Source organism: Grus americana, chromosome 2 (assembly GCF_028858705.1).
Source record: "Grus americana isolate bGruAme1 chromosome 2, bGruAme1.mat, whole genome shotgun sequence".
NCBI lineage: Eukaryota > Metazoa > Chordata > Aves > Gruiformes > Gruidae > Grus > Grus americana.
This window is the reverse complement of record NC_072853.1, coordinates 41298980-41323433: the sequence shown is the minus strand read 5'-3', so window position 1 is coordinate 41323433 and position 24454 is coordinate 41298980. Positions and strand designations below refer to the sequence as shown.

The following is a 24454-nucleotide window of genomic DNA, read 5'->3' as shown; positions in this document are numbered from 1 at the left end:
GAGCTGAGATACTATCATTCTTCACAACCACTGCAGCCTCTAGCTAGATACAGATTTTTCATGACAGACAGAAACATTTCCTTCTGTGTATCTCATATTCTCAGATTTCTACTTCAAAACGATTCCTGAAACACTTTTAATGACAGACTTAAAACTGCTGCAGACTAGAATGGTTGTTAGCCAGGGCTGCCAACGCTGTATCATATTCAATCTCTTTTTAAGTAGAACTGTTTGCCACTGGAATCGCATCCACTGGTGAGTTTTAGGACATGTTTCACTCCTGAATTACCTGCACTAACAGTGCACCTATAGGCTATTTCCTAAATATGCCTAAAGTAGATGCATACATGGGGTTTGCGTACACAGACAGATTAGCGCCTACATCAATATGAAGTACGTTCACTGTTTTGCAAAATCCCCATGTAATTTTAGGGCACAGTTTCAGAACTGGCTAAAACCCATTTAAAAGCCGTAACTAAAAGATGAAGTCTGCCTCCTCTTTGCTTGCTTGGTGGCCCTCCTACAGTCACACGGCAATCCAGACCAGCTCACCGATCGAGACAAAAGCTTATTCTGAAGGACTAGGAAGCAATAATGTCCATCTGCTTTCCAAGCAGAGTATCTTTACACAAAGGCATCCTGTGTGGGCATGGAAGTGTCTGCACGGGACGCCACGGTACAACAGCCAGCGTGCCATAAATTCACATCACCCAGGCCCACGGCACTCAATCACACACACGGCCTGTTGTAGATCACAGCAACAGAACTGTAACATAGAACTGGGTCAAGAAACAGCTCAAAGGCAACAGTGGACCACCTCCCTGTATCGGGAGAATACACTGATTCTTTAGCTACATATATCTACTTATGGAAGGATTTTGAATTTGAAATGGTGGTTTAAAGGAAACATGGCAATTTGTTTAACTAGCAACAGTTGGTCCTCCAGGAACTATGGAGATGTCCCATGTACACAGCAGCCTGAATCACATCGTGAGAGCATCACGGCTTCGCATGAGTCACGAGTTTCTGAAAGCCCCAAGTGAGAGCATGTGGATGGAAAGCCATGCCATAGTTTTATAAGAAAACCAAGTTTCCTGGCATGACAGTCTCCCTCAGCCACTGAAGTTGCCTTCCAACTACCAGTTACTGTTTACCCTACTAACTGGTAAAAAGTCCTGCGCAGGATCTTGCAGGCAGTATTGCAGAGGGGCAGGGTATCAGTGGATTTGTGCCTTTGTCCCTTAACCCAGAGTCACAGCTTGCACATGCCTCTGTCTTGCTGATGAAATACCTTTTGGATTGATCCACCAGACAGGGAAAAATAAAACTAACCAATTGTTTTTTGAGGAAAGCGCAACTCAAATGAACCTCAGCCACAATTTTCCAGCTGCAGGAGAGACAGATAAAATGTGATGTAACTGCAATAGCTAATACTGGTTTAAAACTTTAAAATCTTTGTGTTTGATGGACCTTGGAAGACACATGTACTTATAGGAAAAACAACACTCAACAGAAAATGAATTTAATGTTCTTGGTAAGGTTTCTTTAGGGCCAGTATGTATAAAACGCAATAGTCCTGAAAATTAACCCCAGGTGTATCATTTTGTTAATACAAGAAATGTGCAGGACATCTAGAACAATAAAGCTTATGTAAATCCTTACGTAAGAAAAAGGGGTACCTAAAATGGGGTTATGTAGCTGATTTGAGGCCAAATCACCGTCCTTGAAGAAAACAAAACTCCTCTGGTCATCAGTGGCATTTTTCCTAGGGTAAGAGCTGCAAGGCCAAGCCTGTGATTGAAATACTCTGATACCACAAGGCTCTAAAAGCCAATGCAGTGATAAGGGCAGGAGAGCTGTTATTTCTGTACCATAAAAAGAAAGATTCTAGAGACATTATTACATTTAAATGTATTCTGATATTGCATTCTGCTTTTCCATCTCAGCAGACACTGTTCCATCTGAACAAGATGGACATAACATAGAGCACAGTATTTTATATTAAATGTAGTTATAAGGGAAGAACAACAACCTTGGAATGACTCACTCGCAGGACCAATTCATAGGTTACATGGAGTATGAAAGGCAATTTCAGAGTAGTGGTGGAAGAAAAGGAGTTTTATAACAGGTGATACAAACTAATTTGGAGACATAGATACATACAGAACAGAGTACCCAATGTACTGTACACACTTTTTGCAATGGAGGAAATAATGGTTCCTTTTTCAAATACAGTGGTATCTGCAAAAAGTAAAGTCCAATTCTGTTCAGTACTGTAATGAAAATCCTTACAAATGCTGAAGCATATTAAAAATTCAACTAAAAAGACAGTGGCTTTGTACTTGTGCTGCACTGAGTCTAAACACAAGATACTAAAAACAGGAGACTGTATTAAGGCAGGACTGGTGACAGACATTGGCAGCCCTATACAAGCAGTATGCAGAATGTAGTAAGATACCCAGAAGTGTATTTTAGCTCATATACTAAAGCACCAAGAGGGTAAAGTTTTGGTCATGGCTGCATTCCTTTTTAGGATAATGGGAAAAAAATGGTAAGAAAAGACAAGATTTGTTGAATTATTTCACAAACAGCTCGTCACAGTTCTGTATCCTAGATGATACATTTCTTTGTCAGGAAAAACATAATGAAGTTCACCTTTTAAAATCTAATGCAACAGATTTCTATTAGCACTAGGACTGTGTAAAAATAGCATCTTCTACAAATGAACTGTACCATAAAAATTGATGCTCGTGAAATGTTATTACAATCTAAAGTTTAAAACCACAAAGCAAGAAAATGCCGAGTTAAACTGAAACTTCATCCTTAGCCCACCCAAAAGTGTTTAGACACAGCAGGGCTTGCCAAAGAGTAATAATCCTATATACAAAATATGCTGCCATAACTAGAAATTTCAAACTAAGTGTGGAATTCCAGCTCTAATTGTGACCTTTCTCTTCCCCACTTTTGTGGGTATAAGCAAGTCCTTTCATTACTCTAGCACTGATGCGATTAACAATCTTAAGGTAATATTTTTTAACTATTTCCGTGCAACAGAATTAATTTGCCAGCTTCTCAGCTATGCAGTCAACTGTACCGTTTTGTAAAGGTGGAGAAGAAGGGGAAAAACCAAAAACCAAATAGTAAAATTCTCTTTACAGAATACTGGGGAATGGCCCTGAAGAAAAAAGAACTTAGATAACTAAGCAGTCCACTCCTTGTACTCCAAACTTGTTGACTTTTTTTTTTTTAAAAAGGTACAGGCATAAGTTATTGAACCACCAGATAAGGGCTGAAATAAGACCTGCTGTTGAGGAAGAACAAGCTTCTCATCCAAGTTAAGCGATAACAAATTGGGATGTGGAGAAAAGTGATTTTATCAGAGACGGGGGGGGGGCAAGGGGGGGCAGGGAATGGGACATGAGATGGCATAGCATCTCATAGTGTTTCTCTAAACCTCCTCTGCAATTAAGTTTGTGTTGAAGGACCTCTCCCTCCATTGCTGGAGACTGCTCTTTCTCTCACCAAGATCTATTTTTAGAGAGACTACTTTCCCCCATCTCTCTTATGTGACCTCATCAACGTAATGATCACGAAAGGATTTCCTGATGCTTTTGGACTCTTCTTTCTTAAAAGACACTCCCTGGCAGGAGATGGTAAATCAGCTGCTGAAGAGGCAACCTCCGTTGCAGGATGTCGGGACTTCTACAGAACATAAGCGAGGAAAGTAGCAGATGAAGGCAGCAATGGAACAGCTAACATGACATGTCATGGACTGAAGACAGAAAGCACTTCTCAGAGAAGTCCCTGGAGCTTGGGGATTTTGTTCTATGAGCCAGCAAACGTTGCCTGGAGTCATGCAAGTCCACAGAAAGAGCAACATAATGCACCATAAAGACTTCTGTAAATGTACATTCATGGAACTTTTAACTTCATGCAGTATTACTTCAGTTGATCAGTCCTAATCCTCATAGCTCTGGTGACATGTAAATCTAAATTCTTAAAACAGGCATGCTGTCACACTAGGTCTTTGAACCAGAGATTTCTGAATCACCCCAAAGAACTGAGGGTGAAAGTTAGTCTGCCTGGGGCACGTTCTATGCCCCCATCCCCCTTCTCCATCGACAGTAGAGGGACTTCAGGACCCTCCAGCAATGTCCCTTCTCACCCAGCAAACTGGTCAGCTTTTCCTTGGAGATAGCTTAGCTGTCCATGCTGGTGGAAGCGGTGTCCAGCTTTGGCCAAGACCAGTCAGAAAATCTATTTTCTACAGGATATCTTCATTTTTTCTTCTGTTCTAGCAAAAATTCCTAATGAACAGGTGACAGGTACTCTGGGGTAAGGTTGCAATTCATCTGTCTTTTCAAAGCTCAGCATCTGTATGGGGAGAATACTTGAAACATAAAGAGAGAAAGGAGTCTCCGGGCAGAAAGGAGACTAATGTTCAGTTATGGTAAAATACAAACACAAGCTCAAACCAGTGCTGAGAGACCACAGCCCCAGCTCCTGTCCTTAGATGAGTTCCTTAAACACTCGGTGCCCCCTTTCTCTGTCCTCCTCTCCCACGCTTGACTGAACAACACTCAGCTACCAGCGTGGATGGAAAGGCAAACTTCCCTCACATCATGTTTCATCCTTACCCAGGATAACAAGACTTGATGATTATGATACTCTTCAATTTTTAACTCCTAATAAATGGGAAATATTCATTCCAGTATTATTATTTTCAGACTTGTAAGGGTCCATTGCAAGCTCAGTAGTAAGAATAAGGGAAGATTCTGATGAGCAAATGGCAGAAAATTAACCTCCAGATCTGGTACATCACTGTGCCCCACTGCTTCAGAACATGCTTCCAGCTCTAATACAAGCAAAGAGCTTCCAACATTGCTAGAAACCCAGGTTACCATGTAGGAAGCAGCAGGTTAAGGGGTGTCTCTGTTGTAATTAACTTGTTCCTAGAAAGTCCGCAGTCTTCTCCAACAAAAAACTTCTAAATTCAGAACTTTATCTATTTTATTCTGCAGTAAATATTAATATTTACACTTTGAATTTCTGAAAAGAGTGAATAAAACAAAAGACAAGTTCAAGAATGCTGCCTTAGTATTTCCATTGTAACGTTCTGTTTGAGAAATTCCTCCAGAATCAGAGCACTCTTAAAAAGGCAATGGATTCAGCCGAATAATATATTTTTCCATTTCAAAAATATTTTTTCTCTGCGCTTTGATTATTATATACATGGACTCCCTTGTAGCTCCAAAGAAAGAAATTATAGGACAAACCCTAAGGATTTGTATACTAAATCCTCTGGTTTTACTGGAACTAAAATAATTTATACAAATTTAGAGAGTAGAGAGTTTAATATAAACATACATTTAATAGATGCTATGTTAATTATTTCTACAAGCATAGTACCTATATATAAGATAATAAAGATACATTCAATATGGTTTCTCTTACTTCACAATTGTAGGTTTAACTATAGTACATATTACTGTAATTTTGGTCACAATACCTGTATTTGGAGTTCAAGTGGTATTTTTAACCTTAAGAAAACTCAGCCAGGTCCATTACTTGCAGCACATCTTTCAAATTCAGCAAAAGAAAAGATATTGAGATAGAAAAGTGCCTTTTATTCAGAGGTAAACTGTTGAAATTACTAAAGCCTTAACTTACGCTTGAGCTCCTCAGCCCAAAATGTGGGCATCGTGACAAAATAACAGAAGTAGTCTCATGTTGGATCGCAAATCTTTAGAACGTAAGCATGCCTCATGTCAGCCTGTGTCAAAGTATCCACACGAGGAAAGGATTGGTAACAGAGAGCCTGCAATTTTCCTAGCCACAGCAAGACTGGGTCCTCCTCTCACTCACCATGACAAAACTCTCCGTGCTGCTAACAAGAGTTAACTCTGCAGCAGAAAAATCTGTGCAGCAACGTTGAAGAGACTCAAACACTCCTGATAGACGATAGCAATGAATGGCACAGGTACAATCCAATGAATCAGTGTGGTGGGTTGACCCTGGCTAGAGGCCAGGTGCCCACCAGAGCCGCTCTCTCACTCCCCTCATTCACTAAACAGGGGAGAAAAGGCATAACGAAATGCTTGTGGGTCGAGATAAGGACAGGGAGAGATCACTCACTAATTATCGTCACGAGCAAAACAGACCAAACTTAGAGAGGGAATTCATCTAATTTATCACTAGGCAAAACAGAGTAGAGGAATGAGAAAATAAAATCAACTCTTAAAACACTTCCCCCCACCCCTCCCATCTTCCCGGGCTCGACTTCACTCCCGGCTTCAACCTTCCCCCCCTCAGCGGCACAGGGGGACCGGGAGTGGGGGTTACGGTCAGTTCATCACATGGTGTTTCTGCCGCTTCTTCATCCTCAGGGGGAGGACTCCTCTCATCGTTCCCCTGCTCCAGCATGGAGTCCCTCTCACGGGGTGCAGACCTTCAGGAGCAAACTGCTCCAGCGTGGGGTCCCCCACGGGGTCACAAGTCCTGCCAGCAAACCTGCCCTGGCGTGGGCTCCCCTCTTCACGGGTCCACCGGTCCGGCCTGGAACTTGCTCCAGCGTGGGCTTCCCACGGGCCGCAGCCTCCTTCAGGTGCCTCCACCTGCTCCGGTGTGGGGTCCTCCATGGGCTGCAGGTGGAATCTCTACACCCCCTCATCCTTCCCCCATGGGCTGCAGGGGGACAGCCTGCTTCACCATGGCCTTCACCACGGGCTGCAGGGGGTTCTCTGCTCCGGCGCCTGGAGCTCCTCCTCCCCCTCCATCTGCACTGACCTTGGTGTCTGCAGAGTTACATCTTCTCACTCCTCTCTCCGGCTGCAAAAGCTCTCTCTAAGTGTTTTTCTTCTTCTTAAATATGTTATCACAGAGGCGCTGATTGGCTTGGCCTTGGCCAGCGGCGGGCCCGTCTTAGAGCCGGCTGGCATTGGCTCTGTCAGACACAGGGGGAGCTTCTAGCAGCTTCTCACAGAAGCCACCCCTGTAGGCCCCCCGCCACCAAAACCCTGCCACGCAAACCCAACACAATCAGTAACATAAAAAAAGATATTTTTGAAAGAATATTATTTGGGTTACAAAGTCAAGAGGCCAAAATGTGGAAAATGACGGATTTAAGTCTGACTGAAAGCCTAACTCAGGTGTGATTTGTAACTGCATTAATGATAAAGTTGCAATGGTATGATAACTTATTCCACATCCACTGTTTCACTCCATCAATTCCTGCCAATGATAACATACTAAAGAGCAAATTCAAGACATCCTTAAATCTGGCATTCCCAGCCTTAAAGTGTTTGACTTCATAACCTAACAAAGTATTGAGCAAATTAAGTCCTCATGACAGCAATGTTGTAATCTTCTCAACATTATTACATGAGCTGCTATGGTGATTTACAAAAATGGCCCTTGTGTTAATCCAAAATTACAGCTTCAGGGTCCGTTCCCATTTTTATCAAAACCTTAGTTACAAACTTTACCATGTCGCAAAATCTAAATATTTTCTTTCCTCAACAATGAAAAAAGCATTTAAATGTTCTTCATTTCTTATAGGTTTTGACTTCCAAAGTCTACATTTTCTCCTGGCTTTGGCAGCCTTGTGGACCTGGTACCTATGATGGAAAGCTCTCAAAACCAGGAATAATTTTAGAAATTCTCTCTAAAAACAAAAGCTTTATCAGAAGTGAAGGTGCCAAAGATCTGAAACTTACACAGGTGTGAGCCCAGACAAATCTAAACACAAGCACTTCTGGGTGTCCAGAAAGCTACGGCTCCTTATTGATGCATTTGTTCATAGGACTTGAATGCACACTGTACAGAGGGAATCATTTGTTCAGATTACTATCTTTGCCATTTCTCATTTCCCTCTACTCTCTACTCACAAATCCTAAAAATCCCTGGAAGTGTCAGTTCCTAATAGATCCAGCCGTCCATTGATGTCATATATTAAGTCAGAAGGGGTTTGCTTCACCAGAAAGAAAGCAAAGTCTTGCTGGTTTTCTTCTTATGGTATTCATAGTTTTTAGGGACTCCTAAGGGTTTATTGATGTTCAAGGCATAATTGGGTGAGATACACGTTAGTCCAAGACAGGAGTCAATAGGGTCTGTACAGGTGCCAATGTTACACCGCACGTTGTCAGACAAGGAGGTATGTGTTTTGCTGTTGTAGCCTGAAGAGTCAACAAGTGGCTGGCATCCTCCATTCCCACACTTCACACAAATATAACCTGAAAGTGCGAGTCGGCCCTACACAAAGGGTAAAAGAGCAAAAGGCAGTCAATTTGCTTTTCATCTGAGAGCACTGACAAACCAGGAAAGAAACTTTTTGACTTAGTAACAATCCCTTCCCAGGGGTCCTCCCGGAAAAATGCAACTGCCACCCCCTTTTAGATTTCGACATCCCTGTAACAGGCACAAAACACTAACTCAGCCAAAAGTTCCCCACAACTGTGTTGTAGCTGTGCTTTCAGTTGCTGATGCTTTATGAGCCCAAAAAAAAATACAGTCAATGTTGTGGTTTCTGATGTAAAATGAAACCTGGAATCTAATTTGAGACACCAAAATCTAATTACTATTCATAATAACGAATCTTTGGCTTTGTCTTTTTCACCTGCAGTGTTCTTGGCTATGGAAAATGTTGAGATCTATTTATCAGTGTCACTTTGCAGTGATGTACCATTTACTGTTCTTAAGAAAAAAATTAATATTTAAGTTGCATTACAGTTGAAATCAAAACTCAGTCTTATTATCAGACCTTTACCTAAGTAAATCTCTCTCTAAAGTAACAGCGTTGCCCAAAGAGTGTGGATCAAATCCAGGATGAATGAGAAAGCCCACTATCTCCCACACATATGAAGAAACCCCCACCATTTCCCAATGTCTTCTATAAAGATGCAAGACACAAGGTCAGCCTGCCTCAGTAAAGTTTTCCACTCGCTTTACTTTTTTTTTTTTGACTGATTTTGTTCAAAGTACTCTTGTAAAAAAAAAGTAAAAAGATAAACACACTTCTGCTAGCAAATACCAGAAGAAAAATATATTCTAGCAGTCTTTGGCCAACTTAGACTTGCAATGAATTTACATCATCTAAATGCCTCCTAATTGTGTTAAAAACATTCTGAAAACTTATTGCACACATTTTTCTTCTGAAATTCACAGGAATCTTTTGCTTTACAGTCCACTCTTCACTTGCATGCCCTTTTTCTCTCTCTTTAGAAAATATATCAATTGCTTATTAAAAAAAAGAAGTGTTTTGGCATGGCTGACCTGTAGAGATATGGAGCTAAGCAGAGTCAGTGAATCCACTCACTCTGATATGCACACATGATATGCAATTAAAATCTCCATTCACATTCCTACGGGGTTGTCAATCAAGAGAAAAGCCTTTTTGACAACATCCAGTGAAGCGTACCAACTAACTGCTGAACAGGAACTTAAACAGTAACAGCTTTTGTTACTAGCAAGAACGGATTTTACCAAGATTGGGCTTGGTTTCTAAAGAAATCATTATGTTAAAATTTGGGGGGCTTTTCATTAAAAATTAAAATGTGTCACAAAGCTATTGTGTGCGAAGCTATCATATTATGTAATACATGAGGGTTATCAGATATATGTGAACAAAACCTCTAACCTTTCTTGGCTGTAGGAAACAATTTAACCTTTCATATTTAGAACAATGAACAATGATTACAAGCCAGTTTTTAGCTAGAAGAGAACATTTTTTCTAATTGCATGTTGTCTATTTGGTAGGCACCGAATATCTTCCAGAGCATTACAAGCTGCCCAGCTACAAAACTAACACTGTAAAAGGCCTGACACTGCCAAAAATGATACTGTGAACAATTTATTACCGACACACTGGAAAATGATGTGGCTCAATTGTAAGTATTTGCAACTCTTTGAAAATATCCTAACTTTGAATTTATGACAATAGAGGAAAAGTCTTTGACAAACACTGAAGATGCTAACACTTACTTTCTAATACCCAGATAGATAATGTACAACTCATAAGAGCATTAGGGTACTTTAAAATCAAATCTGTAAAGGTAAAACCAGTAAAAATAAATAGGTCATTATTAATCTGTTGTTTGTGTTTTGAGCACTAACCTTGAGCTGCAGTTTTCAAACATGCTAATATTATTAGATACTGAAATATTTGCCCTCTTGCTTATCACGCTCCGTAACTGAAGAGAGAGCAGATGCATCCTGACTATTAACAGTCATGACAAATTGCCTTACTAATGAATGTTACACACTGAAAGTGCCATAACTGATTAAACTACAATTTCCCACTTCCAGATAGAGGGAGACTTGGGAACTCCAGCAGTGGACAACTCTGATGTTCTGCCAACAGGCCTTCGGGGCACAGTGTGGTATTTAGAAAAACACACTGTAAATTCCATATGAATATACTCTAAAAGACTATGTGTATACAACAGGTTTTAAAGAACATTAGATGAAACAGCTTAGGTTTGTAGCCGATGAGCCATGTAAAATGGATCTGTTTTAACAATTTTAGTACCATTACAAGGCTGCGCTGGAGAATATTTCTGTTGGGTTCCTCTACCCCTCTCCCCACCTCCCCAAACATTGCTTGTGCTTTGCTTTCACATAAAATCTTTCTTTTGTCAGTCTCTTTGTCGGTGCAAAATTGGCAGCGGTTCAAATTCAAAGTACTCCTATTCATTTACTGACCATTAAACCAATGTCATTCTAGTTCACATCAGCCAGAGAGCTAAGCTCTAAAAAACATAAAAGGCTTGCTTCACCACTGACGAATAATGTGTACATTTTTACAGAGCTTAAACCTTAATGCTTTGCCTGAAACTAACAATACAGTATATCTTATCATTCCTTTTTCACAAGCAGGCAGCTGCTGAAACGCTTGCCACTTCAAAATATCAATTGCTTGCCAGAGTTGTCCTCAACACACCCTGTCAAACTCATGTATATTGTGCAATGAAAATGGTGCAGGACTGAAAGCTAGAAATTGTGTCAAATTCTGCTGTAAGGGTATGATGTGCAAAGAACAACGTATGACAACCGTAGAGACTACAAACAATAGCAATGGAGCCAGACACTACATATATCACAATTGTGCCTGTACATATTTTATTGTATGTATTATATATTTAAAGCATGACAAATGTGTCATTGAAGCTATGTGCTACACCAAATAGAAACCCGTCAGCTAGTTAAGCTTTTTCATTTCTCTTGATGGAAGTGTAGTGGTATTTTTCTGCCCTCTGAACATTTGTTTGTAAATCACACAGCACAAAAAAACCATCAGGTTTTCAAAATGAGTAACAGAAAACAAAAGGCAATACTACAAGATGAGAAAATGAGATTTTGTTCAATTAACACTTTTGCTTTTCTCTAAGGACACATAGCCAGGCTACCTTAAAGAATATCTGAGGCTACGCAAGACAAATACAATATCACTGCACCCATAAATTACAGTATACCTAATTTTAATGCAGATAAGTGCTGGCCTATTGATTTGCATGTTTCCCTGGCAAAATGGAAATCCCATGTGAGTATGTTCTTTGTCTGTAGAAAATGCATTTTAAAAAACCTTTATGAATACAGCAGTCTACGCTAAAAAGGAAAACGTAAGTCACTAGTATAAAATTACGTATGGAACCTAGAGGAAGTACTGCTCATATATACACACATGTATATACGCACCTCTCCGTGCGTGCACATGAGCACGTGTGAATGCGTGTTACACAATTGCATAGTTTTTTAGCACATAGTTATAATTTCTATAAAGTGGCTTAACTAATGAAAATTCAGCCTCTCAATATACTCTTAAATTAACTGAGGAAAAAAACCTGAAAATTGTCAAACTAAGTAACAAAGTAAGTTAATTATAAAATGACCATGGAATGCTAATCTTAAATGAAAGAAACAACACATAGTTGCGACGAAAAAGAAATGTTTAGGAGGAAAGATGAGTGCAACGGCCCACAACAGCATGTAGGTTGCAAAACCTGAACACATGGGATTCCATGAGGGTCATTAACTGATATAATCCTAACCAAAATGAATATATACGCCATTAAGGTGCTAATAAATATTTTGGAAAGAGAATAGGTGTTTTAGGTGCTCAGGGTTGCTGACCTTTGCTGTGTTTATTAGTGGGACAATGATGCATTATTAACACACAGCAGCTGTACCTGAACTGCTGCCATGAACATAATAGCCTTTTATAGCCATCAGGGGAGTGAGATAGGAGGCCTTTATTAACCACTAGACATGATTAGCACATTATGTGAACTTTAGTAGGCAAATTATCTCTTATTGAAATATAATGTTGGTTATAACTAATTGCAAACATGATTTTAAAAACTTCTCAATGCAAAACTAAGGGTTTTACTGGCATTTAGCAAATTACTGGCTAGGCCACTAAAAAAATAATTCTTCTTTTCCTTTGTTCAACCTGCAAAAACAACTGCGCCTCACAAAAACTTACTGCGCTATGATAAAACCACTGAAGTGAATGACTTCCACATCGGGAATATTATTCTTCAGAACTGTAAAAAAACATAAACAGACATTTCCAACACAATTAAGAAAACTGCTTAAAGACAGAAAAAACCTGCCTTATATTTTCCTATAAAGATTATAAGCAGTTCTTAAAAAAAGTTAGTTTGCCAATACATTTTCGATAGTTAACTTGAAAAAATAACACCATGATTTACTTCAAAAAGCTTAATTTTGGGTAAGATTATCTCATTAGCCTTCGCAACTGAAAACAGCACTGAGAGTCCATTATGAGCAGTCTTTTATGCCCTAGCAGAAAGTCATTAGCATAAAATAAATCATTAGCTTTGATATTAAGCCTCTACTATCTGCAGGTTTCTATGACTAATGTTCACAACTGTGTCTGCCAAATGATAAATTATACTTTTCTTGAAAGGTTATCGTCCCTTTTCACCACTAGTTTTCCTTTTACTATTTATTATTATTTCAGGTTGATGCAAACACAATGATCGTATAAGAAACAAATGTTTTCTCTTATTCATGAACACAAACCTACGCACTTTTTTTTGGCAACTGCAATCAGAATATGACTTTGAAGCCAGCTGCTTATAATACAGGATAGAAATGACGGATTCGCAGAGTAAGTTCACTTTCTTCAAAGTGAGCAATATATAATGAAGCAGAAACATACGTATGTGTATACACGTATAGAGTAGCATTGATACAATAGGAATTTATACATATACGTAATCTTCTCACTCTTCTGGCAGGAACTGTCTGGACAAATCTTTGCTTCACATTGCAAACTTCATACTTCCCTTACTGACCCATTTCCCTAAGTACAGGTTATCACTGTCTGATTTCAGAGTTCTGATTTCTTCTTGCATATAGAATAAGGAACTGGAGTTCACTGCAGATTTCCTTAATACAACAAAAATACATACCAGCTACAGTAAGTTCCATTTAACCTTTAAGACCATATAATCATCAACAACAATAGCAGGAGACAAAAGTACTACCACAGCAGCTCAATTTCCATGCTTAGCCAGCAGTACCTTTGAAAAAAGCCACTCATGCCACTTTTGGTTGGTAGAGAGCAGTTTAACAGTCAAGAATGTGAATACTAAAACATCCTGACATTTCCACTAACCTGGATTTGTCAGATGCTCATGTAATTCAAGTATGTTTTGCAACTTAGAAAGCAGCGTGTTTCTTGGGAGGAAACCATACTATAAGGGTCTATAGCAAATCAAATAGCAGTCCAGTGAGAAATACTAAATGAACAGTTCAGAAACAGTGTTAGCATATGTGCAATTGAAAGATAAGATATAAATATTAGTAGAGCCATATGAAATTCAAGGGCTAAAAATAAACTACTTACTGCAAACATAAGAAGCAAAAGAAAACCACAGACATTACAAATGTCAGTTGCACCAAGATCTCTGCTGAAAAACGATTTTAACTTTGAAGATCTAAGTCAAGAGCTAAACGTTTTATTTGATGCCCTGACTTACTAACCTAAAACTGATCGCAACCACTGAACATAAAATGCAGATATTCCAGGGAATGCGAGATGAGATTTTCTTCTGTGCACCTGCTGCTGTGGAAGGGTGATGCTTGTTGCTGCTGCTAACACTACGTAATCTGTGCCTAACCATAGAATAATGCAATGTTGCCATTTTCCAACTGAATGCTATAGGGAAAAACGTTATAACCAAGAAAATCTCATTCAGGTTGATGCGAATGCCGTGTCTGAAAGTATTTTGGAAGCGCTGCTATAATTAACAGTCATTTGGCGCTTCCGCTATAAACCATGTTTTGGAGCAGTTTATAACTCGTCTTTTTTAATGAGAAATCACTCCTTGGGCAGAAAATCGGTTCCTAGCTGTGTAACTAAAACAGTAGAATAGAATAGACTATTTCAGTTGGAAGGGACCTACAACGATCATTTAGTCCAACTGCAACAACAAAACATTCAAATTTGGTTAGGCTATAATTAAAATAAGTATTTCAGTGTATGCAGGCCATGCTAGACATCCACAGAGCATGCGTCCACTTCAGAAAGATAAACAAAGCTGCCACTAACTGCCACCGCCGTCAGTTCCAGAAGCCAAGGTCTGCATTGATCCAGGACTACCCTCTCACCACGAGAAGTGGTGCTTCCAGGTCACTTTTGAGTCATGCTGAGAGAGGAAGCTTTTTCCTTCCACTGTCTAAGCTTTGTTATATCTGCCATCAATACAGGATTTAAATATCCAAGAATTTTGATCTAAATCCTACCGCAATTAGGACATTTCTCTGCTTAATACAAATTAGTGTTTTAAACACAGTCCATTTTCCGATGCTTCTGTACAGTGTTAGCAAGATGTGAAAGTCCTGCTAAGATGGGAATCTGAGGACAGGACAGTGCTCAGTGTGATCATCCCCAACGTGCACAGAATTCAACAGGAGTTGGGACTGCCCAGCCCTCTACGGTATCAGCTCCTTAAGTCCTTAACTGCAGCTCCAGTTGCTCTTTGGTTTAATGTAAACACCAAAGGTACCGCACGCACTGTAGTCTTTAGCTAATTCAGCATTCTTAATAGTTTACAGTTCTGACTTTTTTCAGAAGACTTCATGGTTGAGGGTAATGCCCTAGAGATGAAACACATCACTCTGGTAAGAGAATAAAACATAATTTCTCTCAAGGAACTGATGTTTGGCAGAAAGAAAAAAAAAATTACTGTGAATGCTTTGGTTTGTAGAACATCTTTGAGAAAGATTTCTCAAAAGCACATATATAAATCATTTTCTGTACTCCACTAAAACTGGAACCACTTCTCTTCTGAAACACTGGAATTTAAGGAGGCACACTTGAGGCTTGCCTGTAACTCTGAAACTACCTTCTAAGGTCTAAGAACCCAGGAAAAAAAGTCCACTTCCCTTCCTCCTATGTGGTATTTTTTGAAACTAACTAAACCACTTTGCTCTTAAAAATCAACAGTCAACACTAATGTAACCATTTAATCTTTTCTTTAAGAGTCACCAACAAATTTCAAGTATGATTCCAATGCAGTAGGGAACAACATAGTTGCCTAAGGCGGGAAAAAAAATGCCCAGAATAAACAAATGGTGATCTATTAGATGAGCATAATCTAAAATTCTGCCAAAACACTAACACAGCATTTCAGCTTTAGAGCTGTCCTTCACAGCACTGGCCTTCCACAATTCTCTTTCTGAGTTTCAGATAAAGACTGGATAGAAGCAAGCCACTGGAAATAATGTACACTTTGTAAACAGCCATGGAACATTTTACTTAGAGTAGTCTCTACAGTGGGGTTAAGCTTACACAATAAATTATTTTAAACACTGTATATAAGTATATGCACTTTTGCTCCGTGGAATTCTGATTACGAGTGGGATTGTTAGCTGCTTACAAAGCACTGTATTATATCTCCTTATCCACTTCTACCCAATGTCACGCTGCTGTTTTCATTTTGAAGGGTTTTGCTTCCCTCTCTCTTTTTTTTTTTCCCTCTGTATTCCTCTTTTTAAAAACAACTACAGTCTATCATTCTACCTCTGCTGTCTGGCTGTATTTTTCCACTGCACTGACAACTACCAGCAAATACAAGAAAGATGAGTTGTAGGCTCCTGTATTTTTGAACCAGGTAGCAAATCACAGCAGAATCTAGTGCATAATTCTGCAAGGCTAACCATTGGGAGCCATAAAGACCATTATTTTCTCCCTACTGTTGGCAGGGGTCAGCATCCCTGTCATTAGCTGTGTCAAACTATAATTATATAACTGCACTTTCTGTGAGCAGATATCTGAAAACACTGTAAAGTTGCAAGTATGAAAATATACCAATCCTCCTTACAGTACAGTTCAAAGTGGTCTTTGGAGGTGACGCTTCAATGCGGAAAGGCACAAGGATGTTATTTATTGCTCTCTACGTAAACATTTAAACTTATCATCCGTCTTTTTCAAGCAGCTTGAATTCCCTGACCATATTCTCCTATCAAATTAAGACACTCGGATTATCAAAGTTATTTCTTTTGTAGCATTCAACTCCATTAAGGAACGTGATGCTTCTTAAAATAAACTTCAACAGAACACACTACTTGTATTAGGCTGTGTATGCCTGAAATGCAATTATGCTTCAAGTTTCAAGAGGCAAACAGTACAACCCCAACTCTGAATCTGTCCAGCGTACGAGCTCCACTATGTTATTTCAAAGGCTGACCTATATACCGCAGCATACCGTCCATTCTGTCTGTTTGTATAAGAGATACCTCACACAGTTGTCATAACCAACATTGTTTGCATTGTTCTTTCACTTTTCTCTCTCCATGGGTAATGCGAGAGAAACAAGGAAAAGCCTGCATAACAATATAGGCAGGGTATAATGAGCTTTCACAGCAGATAGAGAAATATTAGACTAAGATGCTTAGAATGCTATTTTAGGTTTATAAAATAAAGATCTAAGCAGTCTTCTGAAACAAAGCCTGCCAACTGAAAATTGTAAGATAAGAGGCGACTGTTTGAATCTACAGTATTGCATTTTCCTTTGGCTACAAAAAAATGCACTGTCAATACCTCCCGTGCATGCGCCTGGGAACTTATTCATATGCTACAAACAATCATCTGATCAGGAAAAAAGCTAGTGCTAACAGAACAATTAGAAAACTTAAAAGCTTAAGTATTTGTGCAATACATTCTAAATTACCAGCAGCTCAAGCAGACTTAAAATGTAAAGAATCGAGGTCTTCCATCTTTGTCAAAAAAACCCCAAAAACAAACCCCGCAGCAAAACGCAGGTAGGAAAACAAGGGCCAAATCCACTAGTAAGTGCCCAAAGCAAGTTTTAACTAACTTTACAAGAAACAAGGTCCAGTTCTTGAATGAGTTTTGCGTGCAAAGACCTACTCAAGACCACCATTTCAACCCAGAACAGGGATCCATCACACTCCAGCCATCATCTCCTTTCCTGGGAGAGATCAAGAGCAAACGCTCAACCAAGCTTACTGGATACAAAATTCTGCAGGCCTCCCGCCCTTCAAACTCCCTGAATACACGCAGCACGAAAATGAGTGTCAGAGCAATACTGTAACATGACGACATGTTTAGAACAAGTCAGGTAAGTTTTCGCAGCAATGTTAATCATGCTGGGCGAAGGGAGAGAGCGAAGGGGGTGAAAAATGAAAAGTTCAGTAACTGCACGCCTCCAAGGGGCCTGGCAAACCTACTCTGTCCATTTAACGTAATCAATGGTCAGTGGCAAAGACATTTGAAAAAGCCATTTGTCCTCTACTCGGTATCTTATATTGAAACATTCCTGGTAAGTCTTTTCCAAGCATAAAACATATGTCTTATGACTGTGCACTTTTAAGCACATTATCAGTTCAGGCAAAGTGAAATAGAAGAGTTGCAACTTGTCTACAGAATGAGTGTCTCATTTGCATTTAAAAAGAACAGTTTGCTCCCTCATACATGGTATGACTTAAAAGAAGCTTTAACCAGCTAGTAAAGAAATTCTGAAAACGACTTTCCAAATTAATTTATTCGATTTGCAGTGCAACCCACCAAAAATGATTTAAGGAACTTAATTGGAAAATGATTTAATATATTAAAGTAATTCCTGATTTTCCAAAGCATTTAACTTCTAAATTAAATCTGGCCCACTATCTCAAGAATGATGAGTGAAATGTGTATTCAAGTCATTACCTTCTTTTTGAAGCTTTAAATCACTGATAGGTTTAATAACGTTTGTCCAGTTTCATTGCCAAATGGGTCTTCAGCTACTTTGGTGCTTATGTCGTTAATATTAGCCCAAGCCTCTCACTTGGCAACACTTTATGGTTACAATTTACAAAAACAGACAATAGAGAAAATAACGGCAAGCCACAGATCAAAGGTAGCAGTAGCCTCACGATTACTCAGAGCACTTGCAAAAAATTAATGCACACATACAGGCTCCTACGCATCTGGACTCTTCCTGCTGAACAAAGTTCACTCCTGGCACAAACTTCCGATCTATAGGGCAGGTTTGCCAGATACTGCAAAATACAGCTACTCCAAACACCACTAACAGTCATACCTCTGGGATCTCTCTTGAAATATCCTTAGGCATCCACCACAAAGGGCCAGATTTATCCCTGAATTCTATAACTCCATTGAGTACATGTGAAATGCAGCCAGGATGAATTTGGTCCTTTCTGTTGTGATTGGTAGATGAGACCATGTGGGAAATCTTTCCTGAAAACTGAGAGGGCTTCACCCCGGCGCTGCAGCCTCCGCGCTTGAGCACAGACACACGCTATTTTGCTGTTTATCTCTGAATCTAGGCAGCTGCCCGGAATGAAAGAGACGGCTCTGAACATCTCTCTGACACGTGAGACCGTCATGACAATAGCCCAGCGCGGAACCACGCTGGCCGCGGCGGGCCGGGGCGGGTGGCCCCACGCGGGTGCCCCTCCGCGGCAGCGCCCCGCCACCGCGCCCCGCCGACCCTCCGCACCAGCGGCCGGCCCTGCGCGGGCACGGCGGAGTTTACGCTACGAAAAACATCTGCTGCAGCCTGCCACGGACTTCCACGGCAGGTTTCTAAACAAACGCCTAAGCGCCCAGGATTAAACACATCTTTCGGGAAGCGCTCGCTTAGCGTGGGGGGTGCTCAAGAAGAGCTCTGGGTAGCTGGCACTTCCTGATTATTTCCTATGGCCGGCGTTTTATTCATGTGCAAAGCCCATTCCGTAACAGCAGAGAAAGTGCAGCTCATGCATAAAGCACCAGCTGGCTCAGGCCACGGAGGCAGTAACAATGCAGGAACCCCAGCCTCCTTCCTCGGCAGCAAAAGTAATGTAAAGTGCTCCGGGATCGCAGCACCAAACTCTCGTAACCAAACCCAGAATTTGGGCTAACGCGAACCTCCTCTGGAGTTCCTCCTTCCCCAGGGCTCGGGGACCTCCAACTTAGCTCTCCTCAGACACTGACCCTATTTGCAGCGGTTTAATCAAGTTACAGAGAAACTGGTAAGGCAGTTATACAGCCGGGACAAAGTCAAGCCCACGTTCTGAACCGACTTGTCACTCTTACACACCCTTATTGTGCATATAGAGAGACGTGTGTGTATATATATATACACATATACGCACATGTCACATACACATACACACACAAACGTGCTCCCGGCACAGCCAAGTACCGCTTTGACACATGAATTGCAGGGTACTGGCGGGGCAGAGAGTTTTTGCCGGTTTGTGGCGGGCGCGATCTTTCTCATGAATAGGAGCCCTGGAAATTCAAGTCCTCCGGAATCAACATCCTTGTCCACGCTGTTTCTCCGAAAGGGAAGATGCTATGGAAAATGCCTCCCCCACCCAGCACCACCACCACCACCCCCCCCCGCTCCAGCCGCCTGCTACTCCGGGGTTTTAATTTGGGGTGCCTGCGGGGGAGCCGGTGTGTGTCCCGGTGGCACCTCTCCGTGGCGAGCAGCACTGCGCTCCCCAAACCCCAAATCCCCGCAAGTGCCGCTGCCCTCTGCCTCGCCGGTGAACTTGGTGCGCGGCTCGCCAAAGCGCAGCGCCAGCTCATGCAACGCGCCGCGACAACAGCACAATCGACAGCACAGATAAAACAACTCGGACGACACAAAACACGAGTCACCTTGTTGCAATAGTAGGGGTCCAGGCAGGGGGAAGGTCCCAAACAAGGCGTATCAGGAGCGGCTGCAGGCTGAGGAGGTGGTGAATAAAATCTTACGTCCATTTCACTAAAACATCAAGCAAACTCCTTTCCTTTTCTTTTTGTCGTTAATGTTGGTGCAAAAAAAGGGGGGGTGTGTGTGTGTGGAGTGAGTGTGTGTATGTGTGAGGGGAGGGGGGGGACACACAACAAGACTGAGAAGAATAAAAAAGAGGTGCCTGACTTCAGTAGTCAAAGAAACACCTTCCCTGCCTCACATCCGTTTGTGGTTTGTAAAGAGAGAGAGAGAAGAAGAAAAAAAAAAAATCTCTTCCAAAAAAGCACCGGTCTGCAGCTGTCTGCGAGAGAATCAACAAACCCTCCTTCTTCTACGGCAGGGCAGGTAACTTCGAGTACTTATTGTTTCCCCCACGCATCGGCACCGGGGCGCTAGCTCCGTGTGTGCCTCTCTTTATGGGAGTCTCGGAGTTGGTTCGCTTCTCCCTCCCTCTCGCTCGCCCGCTCCCTGTTCTTTTCCCGGTTTTTTATTATTATTATTGTTATTGTTATTATTTATTTGGTTGGATATGGTTGCGGTGTATTTTGGTTTCCCTCTACCGTGAGGAGCGGGGCCGGGGGGGAGGCGGCAGCAGCCGGGGCCCCCGCGCACCCCCGGGGGGAGCGGCGAAGCACTCCGCCCGCGCTGGAATGGCCGCCCCGCGCGGCCCGGCTCTGTCTCCTCGGCACGGCACGGCACGGCACGGCTCGGCTCGGCACGGCTCGGCACGGCGGGCGGCGGCGAGGGACACGGCGCGCTCCGCCGGCGGAGTCGCTGCTCCGAATGTGCTTCACACAAAGGGGCCGGCGAGGGAAGAGCCATTTGCGGCCGCCGGGGACGGGGCTGGGAGTCACGGAGAGGGGGCGCTGCCGCGCCCGCCATCCCGCCGCCGTCCCCGCCCTCTCCCACCCGCCTTCCCCGCCCGGCCTCCCGGTGCTGCCCGGCCCCCCGCCGGTTACTATGGCACCCTCTCCGCGGCCTGCCGCCGCGGCGGTCTCGACCCCTTTCTCGGCCCGGCCCGGGGGCCGAGGGAAAGCGGGAGGGCGGGGTGACAGCGGCGGCAGGGGAGCGAGCAGTTCGGCCCGTGCTGAGGACTCTGCGATGGGTCGGCCACAGGCTGCCGGTGTGGCCGCGGGCAGGTCCTTGAGGTGCCTCTGAGAGACCCCCGGCCCATCTCCACAACCATTTTGCAAAGGTCAGGCCAGGCGCCCCGTGCCCCGGCTGCCCTGGCAGTCCTGCGCGGTTAACCAGGGGCGACCTGCAAGCAGGGCCCGGAGGGTTAGGTGAACCCTTCGTCATCTGTCCCAGCAGAGTGGAAGCCATCGCCCAGAGTCTGTGACGGCAGAAATAAACTATGATCCATGTGCACACCTCAGAAACCAGGAGGCAAGTAAAAAGAACCAGCCATGAAATTCCTCATCAGCTGGGGTCTGCCTCATTAGCTCGTAGTGCTTGGGCCTGGCCGTGCTGTGGGCAGTACTGAGAGCAGGCACAGCCTCCCTCCCAGCAGGATGGAGGAGGGAAAGAAACTTAAGGAGATGGGCAAACTGAGAGGGGAGGAAGGAAGGGGAAGAGAATGGGATAGGGAAGACGAAGAGGAGCACAATTAGCTGGAAACAAGGGTGCTGACAAAGGAAAGTTGGGAATCCGTGGGATGCAGGAGAGGGATTGACGAGCAAAACAAGGTTTAACAGGCAAAAACAATGGAAGAAAGGGTGACTTCAAGACACCGTGAGCAATCCCACTGGGCTTCCTGCTGAGTCTCTGGTAGTTTTAATCAGGACAGAAAGGACGGAAGAGAAAGGATACAGGAAGGACACTATACTGAGCTTAGATAATGTCCTTCAGAGGAATTGTATTATGAAAAGAAAGGAATGCCTTTCCCTCTTTAAGTAAAAACAAATTAGTGAGTGCCACACTGATAAGCCAAGGTGATGACAACAGGAATGGTTACGTTTATCAAATACTCATGAACATTTCTGTCACGAAACAGTTGGAATCTGAAGAACTTTTAAGAATATTTGTAATGCACCTTGTCACACAAAACTGTCTTCTCACTGAATAAAAAAAGTCCAGAGTAAAGATATCAAGGGGACTTGGTATTAAGGGGGAGCAAATCACAAATTTCAGGTGAAGAAATCACTGTTTGAGTATGTATAATCTATACCTCAGATATTTTGATATTGTAAAGAGTCCTTCAAGATAGTGTTGTCATGACTTTCCTCCATGTCTAACCACCTGATTTCAGTAAAGCTTAATTATCTAGAAAAAAAAGCATAAGTAATCTAAACAAAACTCTAGAGAAAACAGGTTTGAAGCAATATTTCTTTTTCAGGATTATTTGATCAAAAATATCTCTGAAGATTCTTGGATGTCACTTCAACACAATTTAAGTCTGATGACAATAAATGTTTTCCTTAAACATGCAATTACAAAAGGATCTCAGTTGCTTTATTTTTAATAATGTTTGAAATCCTTATGGCCTTGGAGAAAAGCTTGAAAATATGACCCAGAAAAAGCTCCAGAAAGCAAAGGAAAAGACATTAACATATTTTTAAAAAAATCTCATGATTTTTTGGCATCTGACTCATTATTTTGCATGTTTGGGATTAGACATTTTGAAAGTTAAAAAATCCTAAAAAAGACTTTCCTTTGCAAGAAATGTACTTGACGCTTGACAGATATATCACTGCTGCAAATGGCTGATATGTGGACCATAATTTGACAAAGTGAATGGGAGACAGATTGCAAGCTCTGTATTGAAGAGCTGCTGTTGAGAAACTTGTTATTCATGGACCATGGATTAGTTTTCAGCCTGTTGTGGGGAAAGGAGGTAGAGATATACTGATTCTGGAAGAGTTGATCTAGGTAACCAGTGTACGCAGGTGCATACAGGTGTGTGCAGCTGCAGTGATGCTAATGCAGAGCCGGAGATGTCAATACCAGAATGACTAGAACATCCAATGATAAAAAATAGACATTTGGCTCTTTATTTGTATGAAATATTACTGACTATTGCCTTAGGAAAGGTTTGAAGTTCCTAGGAGTCTGTAGGAGTTTACAACTATGCCATTTGCTTTGCACAGCACTTCAAGTTATTTTCAGTACTTAATGATGCAGGCCCTCAGAGGTTATAAAACTTTTGCTGCTACTTACAGAGATGATTTAATCATTGAGATGATAAAAACACCTGAGATCTGTGGCAGTTATCTGTACAGTTTATAAAAATTAAAAAGCTATATATATTAATCTGTTAAATGTTCTTTTGTTTTGCGGGGACATTTTCTCTGGGGTTTTCAGGGTAATGCATTTGTGGAGACTAGAACTGAAAATGTAAATACTGTTGTAGGTTTTGCCTCTATGGACTGAGAAGGCAAGGCCCTTTCCAGGATAATGCAATGTTACATCAAACTTGGCCACTCTAGCTTATGTAAGTGCATTTTCTGGAAAAAAGTTGCAACAAATTAAAAAGCATGAATCAGTTTTTAGAAGCTTAAAGGGAAGGAACATTTGTTCAGAAGGGCACTGGGTTTTTAAAGCCATTCGACATTCAAGTAAATAGTCTTGAAATAGACCAAAGTAGTCTTGAAAGAGGTTCCCATACCAGCATATGAGAAGAGTGTCATTGCTTTTCTCATATAAATAGGAACAAATGCATTGAGAAACATGATCTGTATCTGCTGATACTAAAAAAGTTGTTATTATTCTTTTAAATGCTGTCTGCTGGAGTGAGACTACGTAGTATGAATACTCTCCATGCAATGGAGAACTCGTGTGGCATTCCTTGCCAGACAGTGTTGTGGATGCAAGAAGTTTACATAGCAGACTGGAGACCTAAGGAGGTCATTAGACAGACAAACCATAAATAGATCAGCAACTTCTTTGAGGTGAAAATAGCTGGAGGTAGAGACACAGGAGTAGGGGGTGGAGGGAAAGTATCGTACACACTTGCTCTCAGTTTGGATTGTCACGCCTAGAGCCACTGTTGGGGGCAGAGTACTGGCAGGGCAGACCCTTGGTCTGAACCAGACCAGCCATTCGCACGTTCTCATAGCGGTCAGATGGTCAGAATTAAAAGAAACAAGTAAGTATGTCCAAGGTGACAGGTCATTTTCTTGTCTACCATAACGTCTCACCCAGCTGCTCCATCTAGTGTATTGGGGGCCATCAGTAGGCATAAATCACGTTCTCGGCCAAAGAGAGGTAAAAGTATCTTAGTATAAAAAAGAATCTAGCCC

The 24454-nt window shown here is 41.8% G+C and overlaps 1 protein-coding gene across 4 annotated transcripts in view; it reads right to left on the bottom strand.

Annotated features, from left to right (window-relative positions):
- The window catches only part of TOX (thymocyte selection associated high mobility group box), a 221726-nt gene extending 201141 nt beyond the window's left edge, over nt 1–20585 (bottom strand). Inside the window, exon 1 of one of the 4 annotated variants that reach the window (XM_054818093.1) lies at nt 20141–20585. In XM_054818093.1, the coding sequence (XP_054674068.1) occupies nt 20141–20242 (102 nt within the window). In that variant the 5' untranslated portion in view covers nt 20243–20585. Of the gene's footprint in view, nt 1–18196; nt 18371–18569; nt 18714–20140 lie in introns of those variants that run through there. The other 3 variants (XM_054818091.1, XM_054818090.1, XM_054818092.1) reach the window with 3 other exon arrangements.
- Between the last annotated feature and the right edge of the window lie 3869 nt (nt 20586–24454).